The sequence below is a fragment of the Aotus nancymaae genome, unplaced genomic scaffold (assembly GCF_030222135.1).
Source record: "Aotus nancymaae isolate 86718 unplaced genomic scaffold, 86718_ANA_hifiasm-v0.15.2.pri h1tg000008l, whole genome shotgun sequence".
Taxonomy (NCBI): Eukaryota; Metazoa; Chordata; class Mammalia; order Primates; family Aotidae; genus Aotus; species Aotus nancymaae.
In genome coordinates, this window is record NW_026988419.1 from 22,842,105 (window position 1) to 22,863,619 (window position 21,515).

Consider the following 21,515-nt stretch of genomic DNA (forward strand, 5'->3'; position numbering starts at 1 on the left):
CCAAAAAGTAACATAATTCTATTTTTAGCACCATGGGGTGTATCTGGTCTTCTGGTTTTCCAAAGGCCTTTTATCAACAAAAAACTTAGGATTTATATAGATACAATGTTTAATTATTATTCAAATTTTACCATATCTTACAAATAGCTGGCTTACATTAATATAAAAATTAGGACCCTTTATTAAATTCTCACAATACAAAAAGTAACTAATTGAGTTTTTGATAGTTTCAGCAAAAAATTGTTTATTTTAAACGTTGAGTTATATATCTAAAGTGGTCACTAACAGCCTGCTCATTTCTAGTCAACATGTAATTTTTATCTTCCTCTGTGAATATGTGAGTTTAGACAGAGAAATAGATGCTTGATAGAGATAGAATAAAGCAAATGAAGTAAAATATTACCAATAGGTGAATCTGGGGATTTTTTTTTTCACTTTTGAAATTTAAATCCAAAATTATTTCCAAATTAAAAGTTTTAAAATTTCTACCTGCATAATGAGGAGTCCAGTCTCAACTTCTGCTGCTGGCTCTTTCCCTCCACACATATCCTGAGCTCCAGTCATAACAACGTCCTTGTAATTTTCTTAAATGTCCTTACCTTCTAGTCTTCCTGGAAACTACAAGACATTATTCAGACAATACATGAAGCCATTTCCTTAAAATACCCTTCCCTGATCTCTGCAGGCAAATAAGTATTTTCTTCACTGTGAGAAATGACTTCTTTTTACACGTCTACCTTCACCAGAATATGATACAAAAAAGTAAGACAAAAAAGACTGCATTTCATATGACCTTGAGCATGTTATTAACTTCAGTATGCCTAAGTTTTCTTATTTATGATATGGAGTTAACAGCACCTATTCATAGGGATATTTTGTAGATTCACTAGGTTAACTCATGTAAAGTACTTACAGATGCCTGACAAACAGTATGGACTCCATAATGTTAATTATTATGGTGGTGGTGGTGGTGCTGCTGGTGATAGATAACAGAAACAAGCTAGGAGTAGGAGAGACTGTGATGTTTTCTACATACATGAAAAATTGAAGAAACTCATTAAATATTTTCAGGTGAATGAATCAAAGTGATCAGGGATCACACAATTATAAGATTACAGGGAAGAAGTAATGAAAGTCTTGACCACAGGGAAGAACAAGGAGGAGAAAAGAAAAGATGAATATTTAAAGCATTCATATACAGCTATACAAAGTGGTAATCAATTGACTATGAGGTAAGAAGGAAGAAATAAAAGCTGTTACAGTTTAACTATCTTAGGACCTTCACAAAGCCATAGTTTCAGTGGTAAATTGGGGATATGGCATCAATGGGCTCATGGGTACCATTTCCATCAGACAATGCCAGTCAGCCTCTGATCAAGTTACTTTTCTGAGTTATGCAAGACGTTTGTTTGAAAGTTTATTATATATCTGTGGTAATCTTTAATCCGTATGTAGTTGTCCATTAGAAAGGATCCAGATCAAAGGTGGTTTATAGCCATATAACCACTTAATTAATGTTATAAGGAGACTTAAAAGCAAGGGAGGGACGAGAAAAAAGTAAAAAATGTAACTGAAACTTCAGTATTTGTAATGTAAATTTTCTCATACCCTATATGGGTCTGTATAGAAAACATAAATAAGCAATGCAATTGTGCCCAAAACCCTGTTTTATCATAGAAGTAAACTGATCTTTGTACATCAATGTAAGATAAATAAATGCACGGATACAACTGCATTATACCTTAATAGTATTTTATTTAAAAGTTCACAACTAGAGCACTCGTAATAACAGAAAACATTTAAAAGTAACAAAGTCTGCCCTTCAGAAAATACTTTTCTTACATGTAGAAGGAATGGTGTCCTTGCCTTTACAGTGGGTGGAATTCGTAGTGCTGTGTGGGACCCCATAGTTCAACAGAATCCATCATTTCAAGGGAATGAACCTGACTTCCAAGTTATTCCAAAAGTGGGGAGAGTGTGAATGGCAAAAACCTGAATATTTCACTTGGCCCAAGTTAAAATTCAATGATAACAACAATGAATCTACATTAACACTGTCTATCATCTGCTGATGTAGTCCAGAAAATAAAACTGCAAACCAGTGTTCTTTAAAGAAATCCATACTTCAGCAGGAGAATTGCTTCAAACCCAGGAGGCAGAGGTAGCAGTGAGCCGAGATTGCGCCACTGCACCCCAGCCTGGCAACAGAGTGAGACTCCGTCTCAAAAAAAAGAAAGAAAAAGAAAAAAAAGAAATCCATACTCTAAATACCTCTGTCACATTTCTCAACTTCAATATAACGGGAAGGGATAATATTCCTGGATTAGCCAAATGGGTGAGAATGAGGATCAAAAAAGAAGCAATACACAAACATCATGATGGAGGGGTTCATAAATTAAATCTATATTTCATTTTATCAAGTTTTTAGAGTATTCTGCCCTGTTAAAGCGTCCTGAGTTTGCAGATACTGTTTTAAAAATAGAGTATCTTAAAGTATAGAAAGAATTGAGAAGACAGAACAGCAACTTTTCCTACCTTGATCACTATTAATCAGCACCATAAAATACAAAAAGCTGCAACTAAGTGCTTAGGCAAGCCTAGTCCACCAAAAATAAGGTATTAGTAAATGGATGAAATCTCATGAAGAGTAAGTAACTTAGGAAGGTCTGTAAGGTTTTGAAGAAGTGACTGACAACTTAATTGCAAAAGACACAGGATATTAAGGCATGACGAAGTAAACTGAAATAAAGTTTAGGTATCAATATTCATCTCTGGGAAACAAAGTTGTGAATCAGTTCCTTTGGATAACATGTGGCTCAGGTTGATTTAAGAATGGGGCAGGGGTGTCTTCATCTCTATGCTGCTTTTCCAGCACTGTACTGCCTGTAGTGGAAAAGACTCTTGGAGTCCACCTTGCGAGATTTCTGCACAGCTTCAGCAAAAAGTTTGGTCACCTGAAAATATAATGGTAGGAATCAGCAACCTACATGAGATGAAAGTGAATTTTTAATGAATCAACGTTGAAAAGTCGCAAGTGTCTGCTCCCAGTTTTCAAAGGGATATGGATAAAAAGCATAAATTTTTTTTATTTAATGGAGACTTTCTCCTGTTTCTCAGACCTCACCATGGGAACTTTCTTTTATATCTCAGATGCCACTGTGAATAACCGTATTTCTTCTCCCAAAGAGATTAAAACTGACTCAGGATAAAAAATAAATATGATAGGCAGAAAGTTAATGAGTCTCCACTCTGTTCCTCCCTGTGATAAATTTGATGGATCATGTCCAAGTGAAACTGAACATGCCTCACGCAATCATTTTCTGTGAATTGAACAAGCATTTGTGCTACATCTGGACCTTCAATTATCATTAACCTGTTGCTTTTATGTGGTGGCTTTCATTTAGAAGCAATGGAATGAAAGTTTGTATCTTTATTTCATGTCATGCTGTCACTTTTTATTCAACGGATAATTGTAGAGAAAGCCATAGCCATCCATGGCCTTTGATTATCTCAATTCCTTGATCACCAATGGTTCCATTTAGGCCATGACCTATCATGTTAGCATCATTATATTTTAGATTCTATTAAAAATTCCTCTCTATTCTGAAAGTTACGAAGAGGGGGAAAGAGAGATGTGCATCTACTGATTAACACTCTTAAGGCAGGCACAGAAACAAAACTCCCACCCAGTCTATATCCAAGGAAGACTATACCTGAAAATTAGTGAGGAGAGGGATTCCACTGTCCACAGCTGTCCTCCGAATCACATAATTATCATGGACAAATTTAGTGTTGTTGTTGGGAAGGTTAATCACTAGGTCAATGATGCCATCTCTAATCAATCTGGAAAAATAAACAAAAACTTACAGATGACAATGTCTATTTTATAGTTAGTTTAAAAAATACTAACATAAATTGCTCTCTTGGCCATTCAAGTCAATGCGCTACTGAGTTGATTGCCATCTACCCTCCTCTATTGCCAAGTAGATGTTTAAGTTACACTTACATAGGGATTATAATTTTTTATTATAGTCTTGAAAGAATTTTGGTGCAAGTCTAATGGAATACAGATGTTTGTTTTCTCTTTAAAATGCCGTCTGTTCACTCATTAAGAATTGATTATTTGGTAGATATTATTTTTTAAAAAGAGATGATCCCTCCAGCATTGAATGTCCTTTCACCCCCATGCTCCCACTCCCACATTAACTTTATTACCTCCTAACTAGTGCTAATTGTCATTTCACACAGCCCCAAACAAGGAGCTATGACATCCTTGGAAGCCTGCTAAGGTTTGAACACACTGTCATTATTTTATTAAAGTGATAGTAATTTACATGTTGGCTACTTAAGAACCGTAACAAATAATATATTGCATAGAATGGCACAGCCATTCTATGGGCTGTAATATCTTAAAATAGCACAGAATTATCTCCTATGCAATTATGCCACATAGATCTTTAAGGGTTGATTCAATGGTATTCCAGAAGATTCACACAATCTGCTGAAATAACATGTCTTACAAAATCTAATGATGATATGGTCTAAGGCATAAAAACCTGGTCAAGGAATGTTTGTAGTAAGTGCTCAACAAATTGGCTGATTTATTATGCACAACCTTAGTGAAACACAGCTGGTCATCTTATACTTGATATACATATCTAAACACAATAAAGTTTGACATGAAATATAAAGTGCTGCATTACATTCTTCATGCTCTCACTTGTTTCCATCAGGGAAATCATCTTTACTAAGAAGTATTTTGAAATATGTTTCATTTCACCGTGTACACATGACATTATATATTCCATAGTAATGGAGAGTAAAGCTTTTTGATCATCCACAAATGTATCCATTTTAAAATTTGTTTTAAAAGACTTGCAATTGAGTAAGGTGAAATATTCATATTCTGGTTCTCAAAGTTAATCCTTTAAATTATTTCAGAAAAGTATGCCTAGTTCTTACTTTCTGATGGAAGAGAGGCTGGGATTCTGTCCTTCTTGAGATGGCCACGCCACTGGGGTGGCAGGGACATTGTTGGCATTGAGCCAGTCTGATGTGGCTTCCGTGGCAAAGAGCTGCATTTAAAATGAAAAAAATCAATTCCCATATTACAGTGATTTCTTATTTTTAGGGAACATGTAAAACATAAAGAAGAAATTGCTGCACATGAGTAGTAGTATAGTGCCATGGACAGAGAGTTGGACTCAGAGTCCAGAGGCATGGCACTTTAAGTATTTTTTTATATATTTGCAGTGATTTAAAAAAAAATAAATCTCAATTTTAATTGCTTTTATATTTTAATAATGTATTTAATTTGAATTTAATAATTCAATAATTTCCTAGAAATTTAATAATTTCTCAAATATTCATGTATGATAATTCCTTGTTATCAGGTCAACAAATCTCCACGGCCACAGGCCCATGATAAGCCTTGGGAATAATTTTGTTTTACTCAACCAGGCTTTGTGTGGAGGTATTCACTACAAAGAAGTTTTGCCTGTAACTGTCATAGCTAGAAGTTATAACCTCATATGAAAACAGAAAAGGAAAAACATATGGAAATGTATCAGAATTTTGTCTCAATTGTGCTTGAGCTAAACTTTCTCAGTTTTTAGCTGGCAACTTCTATTGAATTTGTAGTAATTTTGTTAAAAGTTAAAACCCAACTTCTTAATTATTTTACTCTAAGTTTTGAAACTACCAAGTTAATTAAGCCTTTCATGTTAAAAGGACATATTTTGGGCTATTTCTTTTCCAATATTCTGCAATATTTTGATTTGTGGACAGATCCCATGCTGACAGAAAACAACTTGAAACTAATGAACATACCTTGAAACCTTCATTGTGTAACTGTTCAGCCACACCAAGGAATCTTGGCCGGAATGATTGCTAAAAAGGAATTGCACAAAATTCACTTTCTAGATATACATGCTCTTCATTTAGTAGTCATACGCAATATGGTATTTCCTTACAACATCTTAAAAGGCAATGCCACATGTTGCTAGACGCTTAATATTCAAAGATGACAAGTTTTATCCCTTTATCCTTCTATGTTGAGTATGAGTTCTTAGCTATACTCCAATATCGATGAAATTCCATCCACATTATCTTGATCTCTGCTTTTCACCTTGTTCCCACTCCCTTTATTCTCTGTTTAATCCACTTGGTCTTTGTAAGTTCAGATCCGCCCCAGTTCTGCAAGGATCCTTTTCCTGGTCAGGGAGGACTTAAAAGATATGTGGGTTAGGAGCCAGTACTGAGTCAAGCTAGCTGTTTAGCCTATTCAACCTGCTTTTATTTCTGAGTTCTAATTTTGTACTACTCTTCAATAACTAGGTCATTTTCCTAGTAGCTCATGCCCAAGTCCCTGCAATAACTCAATCATTTGGAACTCATATTTTGCATTTACTCTGAGGCAATAAAAAGTTGCAGTTAAAGAATGAGCTCTAAAGTCAGCTGCATTTTAAACCCTGGCTTTCACCATTCACTAGTAGTGTGTGATTCAGAAAGTTAATGTCTTTGGCCTTCACTTCTAAAACAATGATGGCAATAGTGGTATTTCTACTTTTTGAGGCTCCACACCTTATTCAACTGTGTGACCTTGAATGTCTTACTTAATGACTCTGTGATGTAGTTTCCTCATGTGTTAAACAGGAATAGTAACAGTTCTTACATTAGCATGAGTGTTCAATAAACTAATTTAGAAGTAAGCACTACTTAAGTTTTAGTATTATAATTCAGCACAGTTACTTGCCTATTAGTTCTCAATAAATATTAATATGACTAAAATAATTGTTTTTTCAGCCACCCCAAAGACTAGATTCCTGCCATTGAATCTTAGTTTCCAAACCTGGGGTCCTCTACCCACAATGACACTTACAACCCAAACCGACTGCCCCCTCATTGATATGCATTTCATTTCCACACAGGCTTCCCTAATGCTCCATCTCACTGTTGAGATACTTTCCTATAGTTCATTGCTGTGTCCTTCCTAGGACCCCAGGTAGACCTGTCTAGTGTCCAGGCCCTGCCTTCCCTGGATTCCTGCCATTGCCATAAGGAGTTCCTTAGTTCTGAACAAAATTCCTGTGACCAAGAGCTAGTGTTTGCAAGATAGTGGTCAGGATGAAAGAAAAAAAGCTAGGTGACCTACCCAAAGACCAAACCCTAACCTTGACTGACAGACTGACAGACTCAGCTCAGTCTGAGTAACTGAGCTGGTGTATTTAAAATCATATACTGTTAAAAATATACATTCTTCTTTAAATAGGAACATTCTTGTTGGTTTCCCTTGTAAAAAGTTTTTAAACAGATGACATAAGCTGGTTACTTCAGCAAATGTCTTGTAATCTGTTTATAAACCATATTAGTGATGCCTGGAAAAAAATCAGATGATTTTATTTCAGAGTTATAAACTAAGAAATGTGACAATAAAACTCTTGTGATTCTTGCACAATTTTGATAATGTTTAGCCCATAACACCCCTTAATATTTACTTGTAGAGGCTTTCTGAGCACAGATCTAAATCCTAATACATGACCTCAAAGACTATGTTCAAATATAAAATTCTTTTAGATTCTGGCCCTCTCAATCCCAGAACTGCTGTTTTATAAGAGGAAACTATTGGCAAATAGAAAAGATAAATGCAACTGGATGAATTTCAGCTGAGGCAGGCTCAGGGGTTATTCATGACTGTCTTACAGAACGTGAATTGTAACCATACCCAGGACAGTAGCTTTTCATTTCCACTTAGAACCAAACAGGAAGAAATGAACTCAGATGTAAGAAGCTCATGGTTAGACATAAAAAAATAAACAAGTAAAATATTAGAGAATACCTCTTAGTGACATCAGGACAATGGGTTAGACAGAAGAACAAGACAATTCAAGTTTGATTCACCTTGGAAAAGACAAGGGCCTAAATTCGATAGCATATAAATTTTTTTTCATGTTTTAAGATTCCTTGGTATATAACAAATATACATGAAATGTCAAAAATGAACTTCTGAATGTCATTAAATCCCCCCAATATAGAACATTACATTGCGATCTTCTGCTAAAAACAGAAGAGACTTCAGTAAGTACCAAATCACATTAGAAGGCTTAGCATAATGATCTCCAATACTCACTAATTGATACATTAATCATGCACACAATTTTTCTCAATCTTTTATACTTTCCCTTAGCAAAAATTCCCTGACAATATATTTAATAATAATAAGTGCTAACATAACTTTTAACCAGGTTTCTAAAGTACCATTGCTCAGAGTGGTTCTCAAATTGTGGTCCCTGAGAGAGCAGCATCAGCATTACCTGGGAATTTATTAAAAATATGAAAATTTGAACCCCATCCCAAATCTATTGAATCAGGAACTCTGGGAAGGGATCCTAGCAATCTGTTGTTTCACAAACCCTCTGGGTGATTTTGATGCATACTTAAGTTCAGGAAAGCGGGGAGATAGGGGATAGGAAGACCATCATTCACTCATTTTGTAATATGAGGTCGAGATGTGTTAACCTTGGCTAAAGTTACAATGAAAAATGTTAAGGGAGGAGTACTAGAATGTAATTTTTTTTCTTTGCCATTTTAAAGTAAAAATAAGTCAGCAAGTCCTCTAAGACCTGCAGACACGAGGCAGAACCTCATTATGGAGCTGTTTCAGTGTTGTCCCCCAGGTGGAAAAGATAAATATCCAACATGACAGTATTGACAGTTCCCAGCCAGGGAACCACTCTACCTTCTGGTCTGGGTGTAGGCTTCCATAGGCACATTATAAACTTCTATCAAACATGTATTGAACACTTGTGACACATAAAACAGCCTCTCTACAAAAAGAAATTACAGCTGTCAGCTTGCATCTGAGTAGCCTCAGATTTAAAAGCTGATTGAAAATACCTGTGTAAGAAACCATTCGTTACTAAAGGTGAAAAGTACAAGCTGATTTATTTTCTTGGAAATGTTTATAAAGAAGACAGTCCTTTAAAGGTGAAAAATATATATATTTCCCCCAATGATCATTTTCACATTTATCCAACTCCTCGCTACAGAAAAGAAAGCCAAGTTAATACTATGTGATGCCTGTGGATTCTACGGGGACCTCTGGATTGACAAGTCTATGGTTCTTCCTAATGATTCAGTATTAAAGATAAAAGGTTATTCATGCCACTTGGAGTTGTCTTTTCAAATAAAATGCTTGCTTTGTGTTTCTGAGCAATGCTGAAGTGCAGACGTCAGATTGGTGCTTGCCACTCCACAAGCATCACTGAATAGCCCAATCAGAGAGGAAAAAACAGTAAGTGCTCTTGATCTACTCTAGAGTAAATCATTTATTGTTAAAGAATCTTCCAGAAAACGTCAAAACAAGGCAGATTGCCTACTCACAGCAACTAAAAATAAATCCTAATGTGAAGAAAGGTGTCTAGAAATATTACAGAAAAATCGAAGATGATTTTTGTTGCCATATAAACCTGTATTATGCCTTTCTTATGTTAGAAATGCCTTGGTAGAGACACAGGGCATTTAATGGATTGACAAGGATCCGTTGACAAAATCTACATCTTGATTCTTTTATCCTAAGTCCTAGCTACAGGATTGATGTTACGAATATTTCAAACTTCCAAGGTACTTTGACCCATTGGATTTAACTTTGAAAGCCCAGAAACAGAGAGTCTGTATGTGTGAAGGAGCAGGGTGGGAAGACAAAAGAAATTTAAGTTAGGAAGACTGCCATATAACAAGTTCTCTTGGAACTTCATAACATAACTCACCCTCAGCTAGATGCCTTCCATTGGATTTACTATCCCTAAACCCCATTTATATATTAGCAGTTCTTTTTCGTGCCATTTTCAGTTTTAATTTTATATATCCAAGAGTGTTTATATGAGTTCTTCTGACCAAGTGGGATCACGTTAAATAAAATGTTTTTTAAAAGTACAATGTATCCTAAAATATGGAACCCTAATTACTTTATCTGCAATTGTTATGAAGCTGCAGTAAAAAGTTGAGATTAGATTTGGTCCCATTCTAACTAAGAAGTAGTTCAGTAAGTTTTATAGCTATTAACTCTCTATTTAGTATATTCTATCATGCTTTTTCAGTTTATCAGACTACATTTTTAAAAATCACCATGAATGAAATGCTACACGTAGTAATGAAGAAACTATGCATCAGCTGATCAATTTTACTATGGCTGTAAATATTTTCTGAAGTGTAATTTTATTAAGTATTCTTTAAACACTTTTTAATATATTTTTAAATATGTATGTGCAGAAAGTTCTTCACAACAACTAATTTAGCTACTATTAGCTACTAGAATGATTATTTCTTTAAAAAGGAAAGCATTGAAAGGTAGAATTTCAATAGACAGATCTCACTGCTTTAAGAAAATATTTTTTTTCCCTAACAAACCCTTTTTTCCCCTACAAAGCAAAATTCTGTCCACTAATGCCAAAATTACACAAATACTTCATAGGGATCAAATTAATTTTTGCTTCACATTTCCCTGCAGCACTAGAACCAAACAAGGCACGATTTTATACATCACTGCCTTCTTAAACTGGCATTTTAAAATGTTAGCACTATTATGATTAGATGTGAAGATGTGGACTTAAGGGCATGGTCTCCTCTGAATGCCCCCAGGTCTCACATTAAACTTTAAGCCATAACTGGAAGTTGGGCAAATATTCTCCTACTTGGGACTTAATAATACTTAACACCCATTTATAATGTGATGAGTCTCTCAAATGGTGTGATTTGTCTCTAAACTGCCATTAAGTTTCACAATTGCAAGTCATCTTGTTAGCCTCTGCTTTAACTATTCACCATCATCCTTTTGGTACCTTTATAAAGCAAAATCCCAAGTTACTCTTTGCAGAAACTTCTCCAAAGCCACTATCTGTATAGTCTCCAGAGTCTAATTTGCTAATATTAAGACACCCTAATGAGATGGAATCTAAAATAATCACCCACTGGCTTGAGAATACCTGGTACTGTTCTAATTATATTTTTATTGATTTTTATGTAGCCATGCAGAGTTTGAGCTTATTAAAAGCACAGCAGGGATATTATATAAGACCATTTGTTGTTTTTTTATAGGACCCAAGAATTACTAATCTCAAATAAAAATGAATGACCAGTTGGGAATCCTCTAGTACATTTTTTAGGAAATTTACAAATAGGACAGTTTGTACACTCTTGCAATAATCATTCCAAACAATAATAGAAGTTTCCTATCATTTTGCCTTAAGATTTACATTTCACTTATATCCATACATTGATAATGCCTTTTTCATTGCATAAAGATATTCATTTCACCCTACTTTGGCCTAGAAGGCTTACCAAAGAATAATATTCTAAGAACTTCCACAATATACACAATACACAATATACTATGAAATAAGCTGATTTTCTTAGGCCTGTTAAGTCACTACCCTTCAAAAACTTTCAACCTGGAGTGTTAAGTTGAGGAACTTCATCAGATAACATCCATGTATTCAACTTTGAATCCATGGCATTTAGTAGTGTTTGAAATGGGAAGGACCGAATGAATGAAAGGAAGGAAGAAGCGATGGTCAGGAGAGAACAGATATGACTTCAGTTTGAGAAATGTTGAATTTGAGATATTCAGGTGGAGGTATCCAGCACCTTGTTGAAAATATGTGATGGTTGAGGATGTAAGTTTAGGTGGTAATTATAGACAGAAGAGTAGGTACTATAGACATGGATGAGTTGGAAAGGAGGAAAATCAAGAGACAGAGAAAAATAAAGAGAAACAGAGGAAATGAGACCCAACCTCACATAATTCCTATGTTCAGGAACTAAGGATGAAGAGCTAAGAGTAAAACATATAGAAAAGACAAAACCAAAGAATAAGAGATTCCTTTTTTAAGGTACCCTGGATCCCATTTAGAACAAATATCCCTTCACTAGAAACATTTTCTTTCTGTCTGTATTTTATTTTTGGGCTGATGGAACAGAAGGCAAAATAAGGAGGCAAATAGGGAATAAATTCCCCTTCTTCTTGTAAGTTGCCATAAACTGAAATGTAAAAGAAATCTCCCCTCTTCTATACCACAATTAACATTCTCCCCTGCCCCTCACCATTCACCATGTATGACCATGGGCAAGCACACAGCCACACACCACTTACCTGGATGCCAATCAGGATGCCTTTCTGGGGTATCTTAAATCCTGTGGAAAGCATTGCCTTTAGGAAGGCTGTATGAATACCTTCACCAAAGCAAGCCACCTGTTCAGGAATAAATAAAAAATTAAAATACAGGATGCAAAGAATAGTCAACCACTCCTACCAAAAATTAAAATTAAAATTGACACACACACACACATACACAAATGGAAAGTACTTTACTCATAGACTCCTTCTGTAGATTTTATTAATGTTGTCCAAAGACCATGCAATCTGAATCCAGAGACTAAAAGGCTGGCCAGGGCAGATGTATCTTATGTTTTTAATTAAGCATAATGAATGAATACGCAATTCTTTCTCTATCCAACAACACTCAATGGGGCAACATAACTGGATTCTACTGTGAGTTATTTGGATGCAAATCACAGCTTCTGATCCATAATGTGGTAAGTTTCCAAATGTTAATATGACATACTGTTTAAATAAAAGTACATGTCTTATATACTATGCAGCCGTGCATGAATGTACTGGTCAGTAACAGAAATGCATAACTGCTGAATTGGTTTGGAGTCATTTCATAGAGGTTATGAGACAGCCTTCTGAGAAATTTAATAACTCCATGAAAAAAGCTCAAAGGAACCTTTTTTTAAAAATTCATTTTCAGAAAATGAACCAAAATATCCTGTTACTAGTCCTGAATACCCACAGCCATATGGGAGAAAAACAATTCTAAACAAACTAACATATATACTAATGTTAGAGTATATAGAAGTTTCATTTAGGTTTAGGATAATTGTGCTACAATATAAATAACTACAAGTCAAATAGCCCATATAAATATAGAACAAGTGGTATATTTAAACCTGATAGGAGTCAATTCTGCCATGCATATCATCATTTGGCACAGGTATGTAACCACCATTAAAGTAAATACCACTGATGGCTAAATTCATTTTTTAAGCAAATTACCCTTTCTGTGCAAGAAAAGTTCATATGTAAGCCACCAGTAAATGTGGCTGCTGCTTTTCCCTCCACAGTGAACATTTTGCTCAGTTAAGTACTGAGCAACTAACTTAAATAAGGTCAAGCTAAGTTAGTGAGTCTCAAATTCTACTGAAAAGAATTGGGCGATCCCATCATAAGCACAGATGCAACAACATAGATGAAGTTTTAACAATTTTCTACAGAACCACAGAAAGTAGTCAAATGTGCCATTAAGGATTAGGACTAACATCCCTATTTTACCACTAGGAACATAAAATGTCCCTTACTTATATCAGTAGCTAGAGGTTTATTTAATCCTACAACAAGTCATTTGGACATGGAAAATTTCTCTTCGAAGCATAATTGAGATTTTACTAAGCTAAAATTCTGATTTCAGTAATAAAACAGACCTTGTAATATTATGCTTTATGACAATTGGAAATATGACTCTTTCAAATAATGGAAGAAGAATTCTCTTTCTTTATACTTGAGAAACAAATATAACAAAGGGGAGGTAATTTCTCATTCTTTTTTTATATTTCAATAACTGCAATAATGTATGTATGGAGGCAGAATGAACATAAGCACTGAAAACAAATTTGTCACGCTAAAGAAAACAGCATGAGAGAAAACAGATCTCTTCTGATCTGATCCCTAGGCCAGCTGAAATCAGAATTACTAGTAGTAGTGACCATGGGATCAAGAAGAACCTGAAGAGTATCTCCTTAAACTGACTGAAGATGTAATGTACATAGCACGCTCATTTAAAAAGTAAGGTTTTCTTTCCCTTAAATTAAAAGCAGCAACAAAGAGGCAAAGAGTCCCCTTTCAAAGACTCCAAATACAAACAGGACAGCCATTTATTCCTGACTGCCTGCCTTCTTGTCTCACTTGGCTTCTCATCACAGATCTTGCTTGTAACCAGGCAACCATATAAAACATCACATACTGTGTTGCAATTAAGTATTTTCTCCTTTTAGTATTTCCTTAATACCGGGAGGAAACAATGATGGCTCACAGTCTGAGACTGCCACTCGGATGTGCACTGATGAGAATCTGAAGGTTGTATCTAGTAAGTCTGTCAAGGGCTAGGTGATTCATAAAATGTCCTGACACTGACATGGAGAGAACTTTCTAGAATCTGACAGCTCTGTACAAGAAACATATTTCACAGTCTTAAAGAAACCTTCCGCTGACATAGCCCCAACACAAGTGAAGAGGGACATCCAGTGGCCAATCCCATTATAGTTTTCAGATAATCCCCAGGAGGTTAAATGTAGTCCTGAAATTTTGTATGTATCTGAAGATTCCACGTTTAGGTCTATGATCTTTATAATGAATGCTGTATTTCTCCACATTACTAGTAAAAATCAAATGATTTAGTTTCATGGCAGCAAGGCAGGGGATGAGGTGCTGTTACAGAGAGACCTGAGAACCTTTAAATAGTAAGACAAAGAAGGTATTTACTTGGATGTCGAAAGAAATACTTGGAAGATGTTCTCATGTGAAAATAAATTAGAGACACGTATATTATATTCCCATGTCAAACTATAAATGAGAATTTAGACCCTATTCCAAATGGAAGTAAAATATTTTTTAAATTCAAAATTTGTAAGCCCTTTGAGACTTACTCTAATAGCAGAAGTTTGTATTCCCTTTATTTTACCATATTCAAATCATAAAACCATAGATTTCAAAGTAGATTTAATGAAAACTCTCATGGATTATTAACTAGTTACCTCTCCAGTGGAAGCCATCTCACATCTCAGAATGGGGTCAGCATCCCTCAACCGGGGCCAGGAAAACATGGGAGCCTGTCAGAAAAAACAGGGAGAAAAATTATGTGAGGGAAAAGTAGACAATAAGACAGGATAAATACATTTAGTGAATCATCTCTCACAGGATTCATTTAGGCTACGGTAGACACGTAAAAAATCTCTTGGGTCCAAGCATCCGACTTGAAAAATAGCTTTAACACTCCATTCCAAGAATTTCTTGAGCTCTTGGCCAAACCTTAGGTTAAATAATCACAGATTAATTCTGTAAATAGGGCCCCTGAGACCAGTCGGGACCAGTGTTTCTAATCTGGCCCATGCATATTCTTATTGGAATGATTTCAAAGTCCACTGGGCATTGGTCTCTCCAGACAGAGTTCAAACACTTTTTTTTCTCTTTGATAGGCTTTGGAAACATTCCTCTTCTTGTTTTGATCATTTGAACTTGCAACAAGCCACCTTGCCAAAAATGGCTGTCTGTAAGCCGGCTTCTGAGACATTAAACTGTTGTTGACACCTCTTAAAAGCTTTGAAAAACATTCTGCTTGGAAACACTTTTGCACAGAACTTTCATATGAACTAGAATATAGGAGTGCCTCTATTTCATTTATTTTACCAATGCAATTCATGATGAACTAAGTTCTTGTTTCTTGCTGTATGTCCACTTATCTGGTACATGGAGGAATTTTAATCAATTCCTCCATTGATTCTGGCACCCAGTCTAAATTATGATGGGAATTCTAGCTTGGAAGTCATTTCACTGGATCATCTTGGTCAAGTTGCATTATTTTTGCACTTCAGCTTCCCTATTTCCCCATCTGTGGATACCCACTAGCCTCGCTAGGGCTATTAAGATTGACAATGAATAAGTAATTTGAAAAAAAAAATAAGATTTATATACAATAACTAGGAAATGAGTAAGTTAGAAGATACAGTGCATTAAAAAAAATAGATATCTACCTGTAATCCCAGCACTTTGGGAAGCTGAGGCAGGCGATCACCTGAAGTTAGGAGTTCAAGACCAGCCTGGCCAACATGGCAAAACCCCATCTCTACTAAAAATATAAAAATTAGCTGGGCATAATGGCATGTGCCTGTAATCCCAGCTACTTGAGAGACTGAGGAGGGAGAATCACTTGAAATTGGGAGGCAGAGGTTTCAATGAGCTGAGATCATGGCACTGCACTCCAGCCAGGGTGACAGAGTGAGACTCCATCTCAAAAAAAAAAATGCAAATCTATTTATCAATATTATTTTTAGTTAAAAATACATATATCAATTTATTAAAAGAAATAAGTATACTCCTATAACTATTAATAAAGAAATGTGAACTTAAAATTCATATATAGACTCTCCAGTGAAAAAATATTTTTCAATGCCTACTACCTGTTAGTCTCAAAAAAAAATTCTCTTTATTTTTCCGCTGAAAGATTTAACAATGTATGTTTGTTTTCCTGTCTCCAGGAATAAAATGCCACGCCTCCTCCCAACATAAAAAGTTACATTCCATCTCAATGCACTATAAAATTCAAGGCATCCCACGCTATCAGCTTAAGCAAGATTAATAAAGATTTTTTGATTCACAGCTTCAACTTAAAGTTTCCATCATAAAAGCAGAAGTCCAAGTCTGAGCTGTAACACAGTTATGGTTAAGGTCATTAGTACATATGTGAACAGGAACCTTTTGAAAACATCAGACATATGTCAATGTTACATAAATATAACAATATTAATGTTACATAAATATACTAATATTAACTTCATTGTGTTCTTCATCTAAGTAATTCAAATATGTTTATGTATCACTAATCCTCATGCCTGTCTAGCCAAGTAGTTAAAGGTCATAATTGTATTCTGTGCACCATCATACTGATGCAGCTAAAGGATCACAATGGCTTTATTATTGAGGTATTATTAAAAATATACATGTGTACGGGAAATTAGTGAACAAACTTTAAGTTTTCCTGGTCACTCTTTATAAAGGTGCCATCAATTTTAACAACCTCACAGCACCATATACAGCAACAGCTGTCTCGATTTTTCAAATGAAAAAAAAATGTGCCACTGAAGAAACTATGGACTAAGCAAAGGTAGTCAACATGGTAGGAATTTAACCAACCCCACAGGGTAACCCTTTTTACAAAAGTCATGTAAAACTTGGCAGAATTCAAGTTTTATCCTAACGAAGTATGTCCTGGATTTCTATTTACCAGCTAAACTAGCACCATCATGTGTCAGTTGCATAAAAAGCTTATAATTCACTCAGCTACTTGATTTTAAAGTTATGCAGTTCTAGATGGTTTTTAAAATTTTTTTGAAATGCACAATAGTTCACATAAAGTTGCCTATAATGCAACTGCAGTACATTATTGAAAGGAAACATAAATCCCTAGTCCAACCCTTTAGTTAGAAGGTTTTAAACATAACACGATTTTTGATGACAAATTGTTCCTTTAATTTCACCAGAACTCATAAAATCACTAATAAATTATTGAAAATGTTACCTTAATTGCAACATAGTCAGCGGGAATTATGGGATGGTCCAATGTTGGAAGTGGTTTCTCATCAATGTTCTCTCCAATCATCACCTTGGTAGCCACATCAATGAAGTCAACCCCAAGAGTCTTGGAAACAAAGGGGAAAGATCGAGAAGCTCTCAAGTTGCACTCAATCACCTGAAGAGATAAAATTCAAAATGAGAAAGAGGACATTGAGAGCCAATAACAACAATACTAATACTCTCTCTACCACTGGTTTCCAGCTGTTATTAACTGGGAACCAGCTCTTGTTTTGTTAATCTTGTCTCTCTTCTCCTCACTGCTTGGATTTTTCCTGATGCTTTCAGTCAGTATCTTTGAACTCTGAAAACTTTCATGCCTTTTCCCAAATTGCATTCCCAGGCACTGTTGACAGATTCAGTTTAATGCAGAGCTCAGATAAGGCCACACCCCTCCTGAAAACCTTCACTGGATGCCCACTGGCATCAGATTAAAGTCTAGTCCCTGAAGGCCTTCTGTCCTCTTGCTTCAATAGACCTCATTATTTTTATCTTATACTACTCTCCTGGCCTCAATCTTACTTTCCCAGTTTGCCTTCCACTATTTACTAAGAAAAATTATCTCACTCAACTGAACTATTCACTGTCTCCAAAAATACGCCATTTTCTCATTTTTACAGATGATGTTCTATCTTTGTGTAATAGTCTCTCTACCATCCCCACCTTGTCAAAATTCCAACTGTTTTCCAAGATCCAGTTCACAATACAAAATCTACCTTGAAGTCTTTTATGATCTACCCCTAATCAAGCATAAGGATGCTCAAATACATGCTCGTGCACACACACGGGTGAATGTGATCTCTCTGCTCTGTAATTCTGATACCATTTTATTTGTACATCCCCTCTAGCAACTATGATACTCTGCCTTATAGTTATCCTCAAATTTTTCTTCTTCCTGGCCTTCACTAAATTACAAGATTTTTGAGAGCAGACCCTGTGCCTAATACATTTTTGCAGCTACCATATGACTGCAAGTAGGAGGTAAATCAATGTTGGTTACTACTATGATTTGGATGTAGTTTGTCCCCATCAAAACTCATGTTGCAATTTGGTCCCCAGTGTGGCCATGATGGAAACTGGAGCCTAGTGGGAGGTATCTGGGTCACAGGGTGGATTTTTCATGAATAGATTAATGCTCTCCTGTTGGGGTGAGTTCTCAGTCTTATAGGAATAAATTAATTTCCACAACAATGGGCTGTTAAATAGTCTGGTTTCTTCAAGTTTTTCTCCCTCACTTTTTTTGATCCCTCTGCACGTGCCCACTCCCTTCCCACTCTCCACCATGAGTGGAAGCAGGTTGAGACCCCCACCAGATGCAGCTTTCCAATCAGACTTTCTAGGTACCAGTATCATAAGCCAAATAAACCCTTTTCTCTACAAGTTACCCAGACTCAGGTATTCTGTTATGGCAACACAAAACAGACTATGGCAGTTACTGAGTAGCTAAACTAAGTAGACTAAATTAAATAGAACTAATCTAGTTCATGTATCATATTTTGCAAATGCTATCTTCTCTTCTCTGGGTAAGGAGTAAAGCAGAATTTCAGTATACAGAATTTATGACTACTCTACACATGCAGTTTATTTATGATAGTCTGTATCACTGTATCCAACTATATTATACTGTAGGTGGCATACAGTGACCTTCCCAGTGTATCAGAGTGCTTTACAAAGCTGTAACTGACTTATCAGTGCCACCTAGAGCCTAGGCCCGGCCTTCAAATAAGGTAGACATTATATGCTGTGCATCATCCCACACTCAGACACAAACAGACGCAGGGGGCTCAGTTGCTCTGTGTCCAATGTTCACAGAGAAGATTACCAGAGACGTAAACCAACATGACCTAACACAGTGGTGGTGTCCTCTCAGGCATCTTGACATTTCTTACCAAGACATCATTTCCTTTGACAAGGAATTGGACGTTGAATGGACCAGAGATGGCAAAAGCCTTTGCAATCTTCCGAGTAGCATCCTTCACCTAAATTAAAAAGGATAATCGTATAGTGTGCTAAAGAACATATCTTAGTTTTTTAAAACCTACTAAAAGGCACAGTACCTTAAATTTAGATGTCTTTAATTTCTCTTTACAGAGAGCTATATATCTACTTAATAATAATGGAGGGCATTATTAGGCGTCTATTAAAATAATATGCAATAAATAGTCACAAAATAACAGGAGAGTAAAGAACAAATAATTTTACAGGATTATCTCTCTGCCAAATTCACCTATCTACCTACAATTATATAGCCTGATTTTACATTGAGGGTTAAATGGAATCCTTTTAGTCTAGTTGCTTTAGCACCAGAAACTGCAGTCCCACCTCTATATCAATCTAATGACCTACCTGCTGGGAGGTACAGGCCCTGAAATTACATGATACTGCAAAGAGGCCAGAGAGATTTCTTTTATGTTGCTTTTCTGTTGCCCTGGACTCTACAAGGGTAGATATTATGTTCAGAAGGAAACAGTGTTTCCCTGCAGGGAGGCCCTGCATGTCACATACAGGAATCCCTGTATTCAACCAGAGTCAGAATGTCCCTAAGCCATGAGGCGTCATTGATTACAAAAAGCAAGACCTCCTCACTCATTACACTCACAAGAGTGGTTCAGCAATGTAATTGGGTATAAAAGGAAGTAGAGTCTATGACACATTGAGCTCTGAGAGATTTGGAAAAGCCTGAGTTCTGAAGGTCATTTATCCCGACATGAGAAACTGAAGTACATTTGAGATCCAAGGACATTTTTTTCTTTTGTACTTCTGCTATTACAAAGTATCCTGCTACCTCTACATTCTAGAACAAAGACCTTCAGAATCCAGCCCAATGTACAACCAGAGAGACAGGTCTGCCTGGATTCTGATGGCAGGGTCACTGGAAAAGCTCACTAAAAATAGCTGAGCCTGATCTAATATACCTAAAGACTAATGGGACCTCCTGAAAGGTTATTTGAGATGATAGGCTCTAAATGTACACCTAGCCGTGCATATTGAGTACTAAGGCAGAATCATAATTCTTGGGAAGTTCTTTAAAGGGCTAGTTCTCAAAGGGAGCTCATAAAAGACATATCAGAAAGCGCTTTTTGAAAGTGAAGTCAAGGGTGAGGAGGGAAAGCACAGATTCCAGAAGGTTCTCAAGTGACTGGTCTACACCTGTTTCATCACTCCTAGCTGAGAAGCACTGCTTCAGATGCTGCTCACCTGTGAGTGGCCCTGAAACATTAGAATCCCCAGAAGCAGCAGTTCTCTGCCATCCCTGGACTAACAGCAGCATCACCTCAGGACTTGTGGAAAATGCAAATTCTGGGCCCAATCCAGAAATATGAAATCGGAAACTGGGGGTTGGAGTCCAGCAGTCTGTTTAACAAACTCTCCAGGTGTCTGTGATGCACATAAAGTTTCAGAACCCCTGTACTCGCATACAACCAAAGGGGCTCAAAAGGGCAGTGAAGAAAATTATCCTTGGAATACCTCAGTGAGAGCAAGGAAGTTGCCCTCGTCATTAAATTTAACCTGCTGCATATGTTTTTTTTTCTCATTGTTGCCTTTCCCTTCCACTTTTATTTATAAATTATGACCTTTTCAATGGCTCCTTGGCTGACAGTTTGTGTGGGCAGCATCAGAGTGGCATCTCCTGAGTGGACACCTGCATCTTCAACATGTTCGGAGATGGCATGAGAGATAACCTGGCCAAAAAAAAAAAAAAAAAAAAAGAGTTCAGAAAGAGTTTTCAGGTACCTCCTTCAAGGAAGCTATTCCCTCACCCACCCCTTTGGTCCTAACAGATGCACTGAGCATGGACCAGTTCCCTTGCTACATTGCTGATGAGGGCAGCAGAAAGTGCTGCACCTAGATTAACCAGGCTTCCTGTGCAGTAATGGATTGCCTCTAGAGGCAGCTAGGAGTGACTGAGAGCTTACCTCCCTCATCCGCTGATTAGCATGAATATAAGTAACAGGAAAAGTGGAAAATGAAACCAATTCATATTGACTTTTAAGAATGGGAGAGGAAACTATAGCATTTGAAAAGCACTGAAACTATCTTTATCATTTAGGGA

At 36.3% G+C, this 21,515-nt stretch overlaps 1 protein-coding gene across 3 annotated transcripts in view; it reads right to left on the reverse strand.

Moving 5' to 3' along the window:
* Nucleotides 1-1,735: 1,735 nt before the first annotated feature.
* CPS1 (carbamoyl-phosphate synthase 1) overlaps nt 1,736-21,515 on the reverse strand; it is a 155,689-nt gene continuing 135,909 nt past the window's right edge. For all 3 annotated transcript variants that reach the window (XM_064373038.1, XM_021667019.2, XM_021667021.2), the window contains 9 exons: nt 21,037-21,144; nt 19,351-19,440; nt 17,409-17,579; nt 14,869-14,943; nt 12,149-12,247; nt 5,830-5,889; nt 4,963-5,075; nt 3,714-3,843; nt 1,736-2,954 (listed from right to left, as the gene is read on the reverse strand). In XM_064373038.1, the coding sequence (XP_064229108.1) occupies nt 2,856-2,954; nt 3,714-3,843; nt 4,963-5,075; nt 5,830-5,889; nt 12,149-12,247; nt 14,869-14,943; nt 17,409-17,579; nt 19,351-19,440; nt 21,037-21,144 (945 nt within the window). In that variant the 3' untranslated portion in view covers nt 1,736-2,855. The remainder of the gene's footprint in view (nt 2,955-3,713; nt 3,844-4,962; nt 5,076-5,829; nt 5,890-12,148; nt 12,248-14,868; nt 14,944-17,408; nt 17,580-19,350; nt 19,441-21,036; nt 21,145-21,515) is intronic.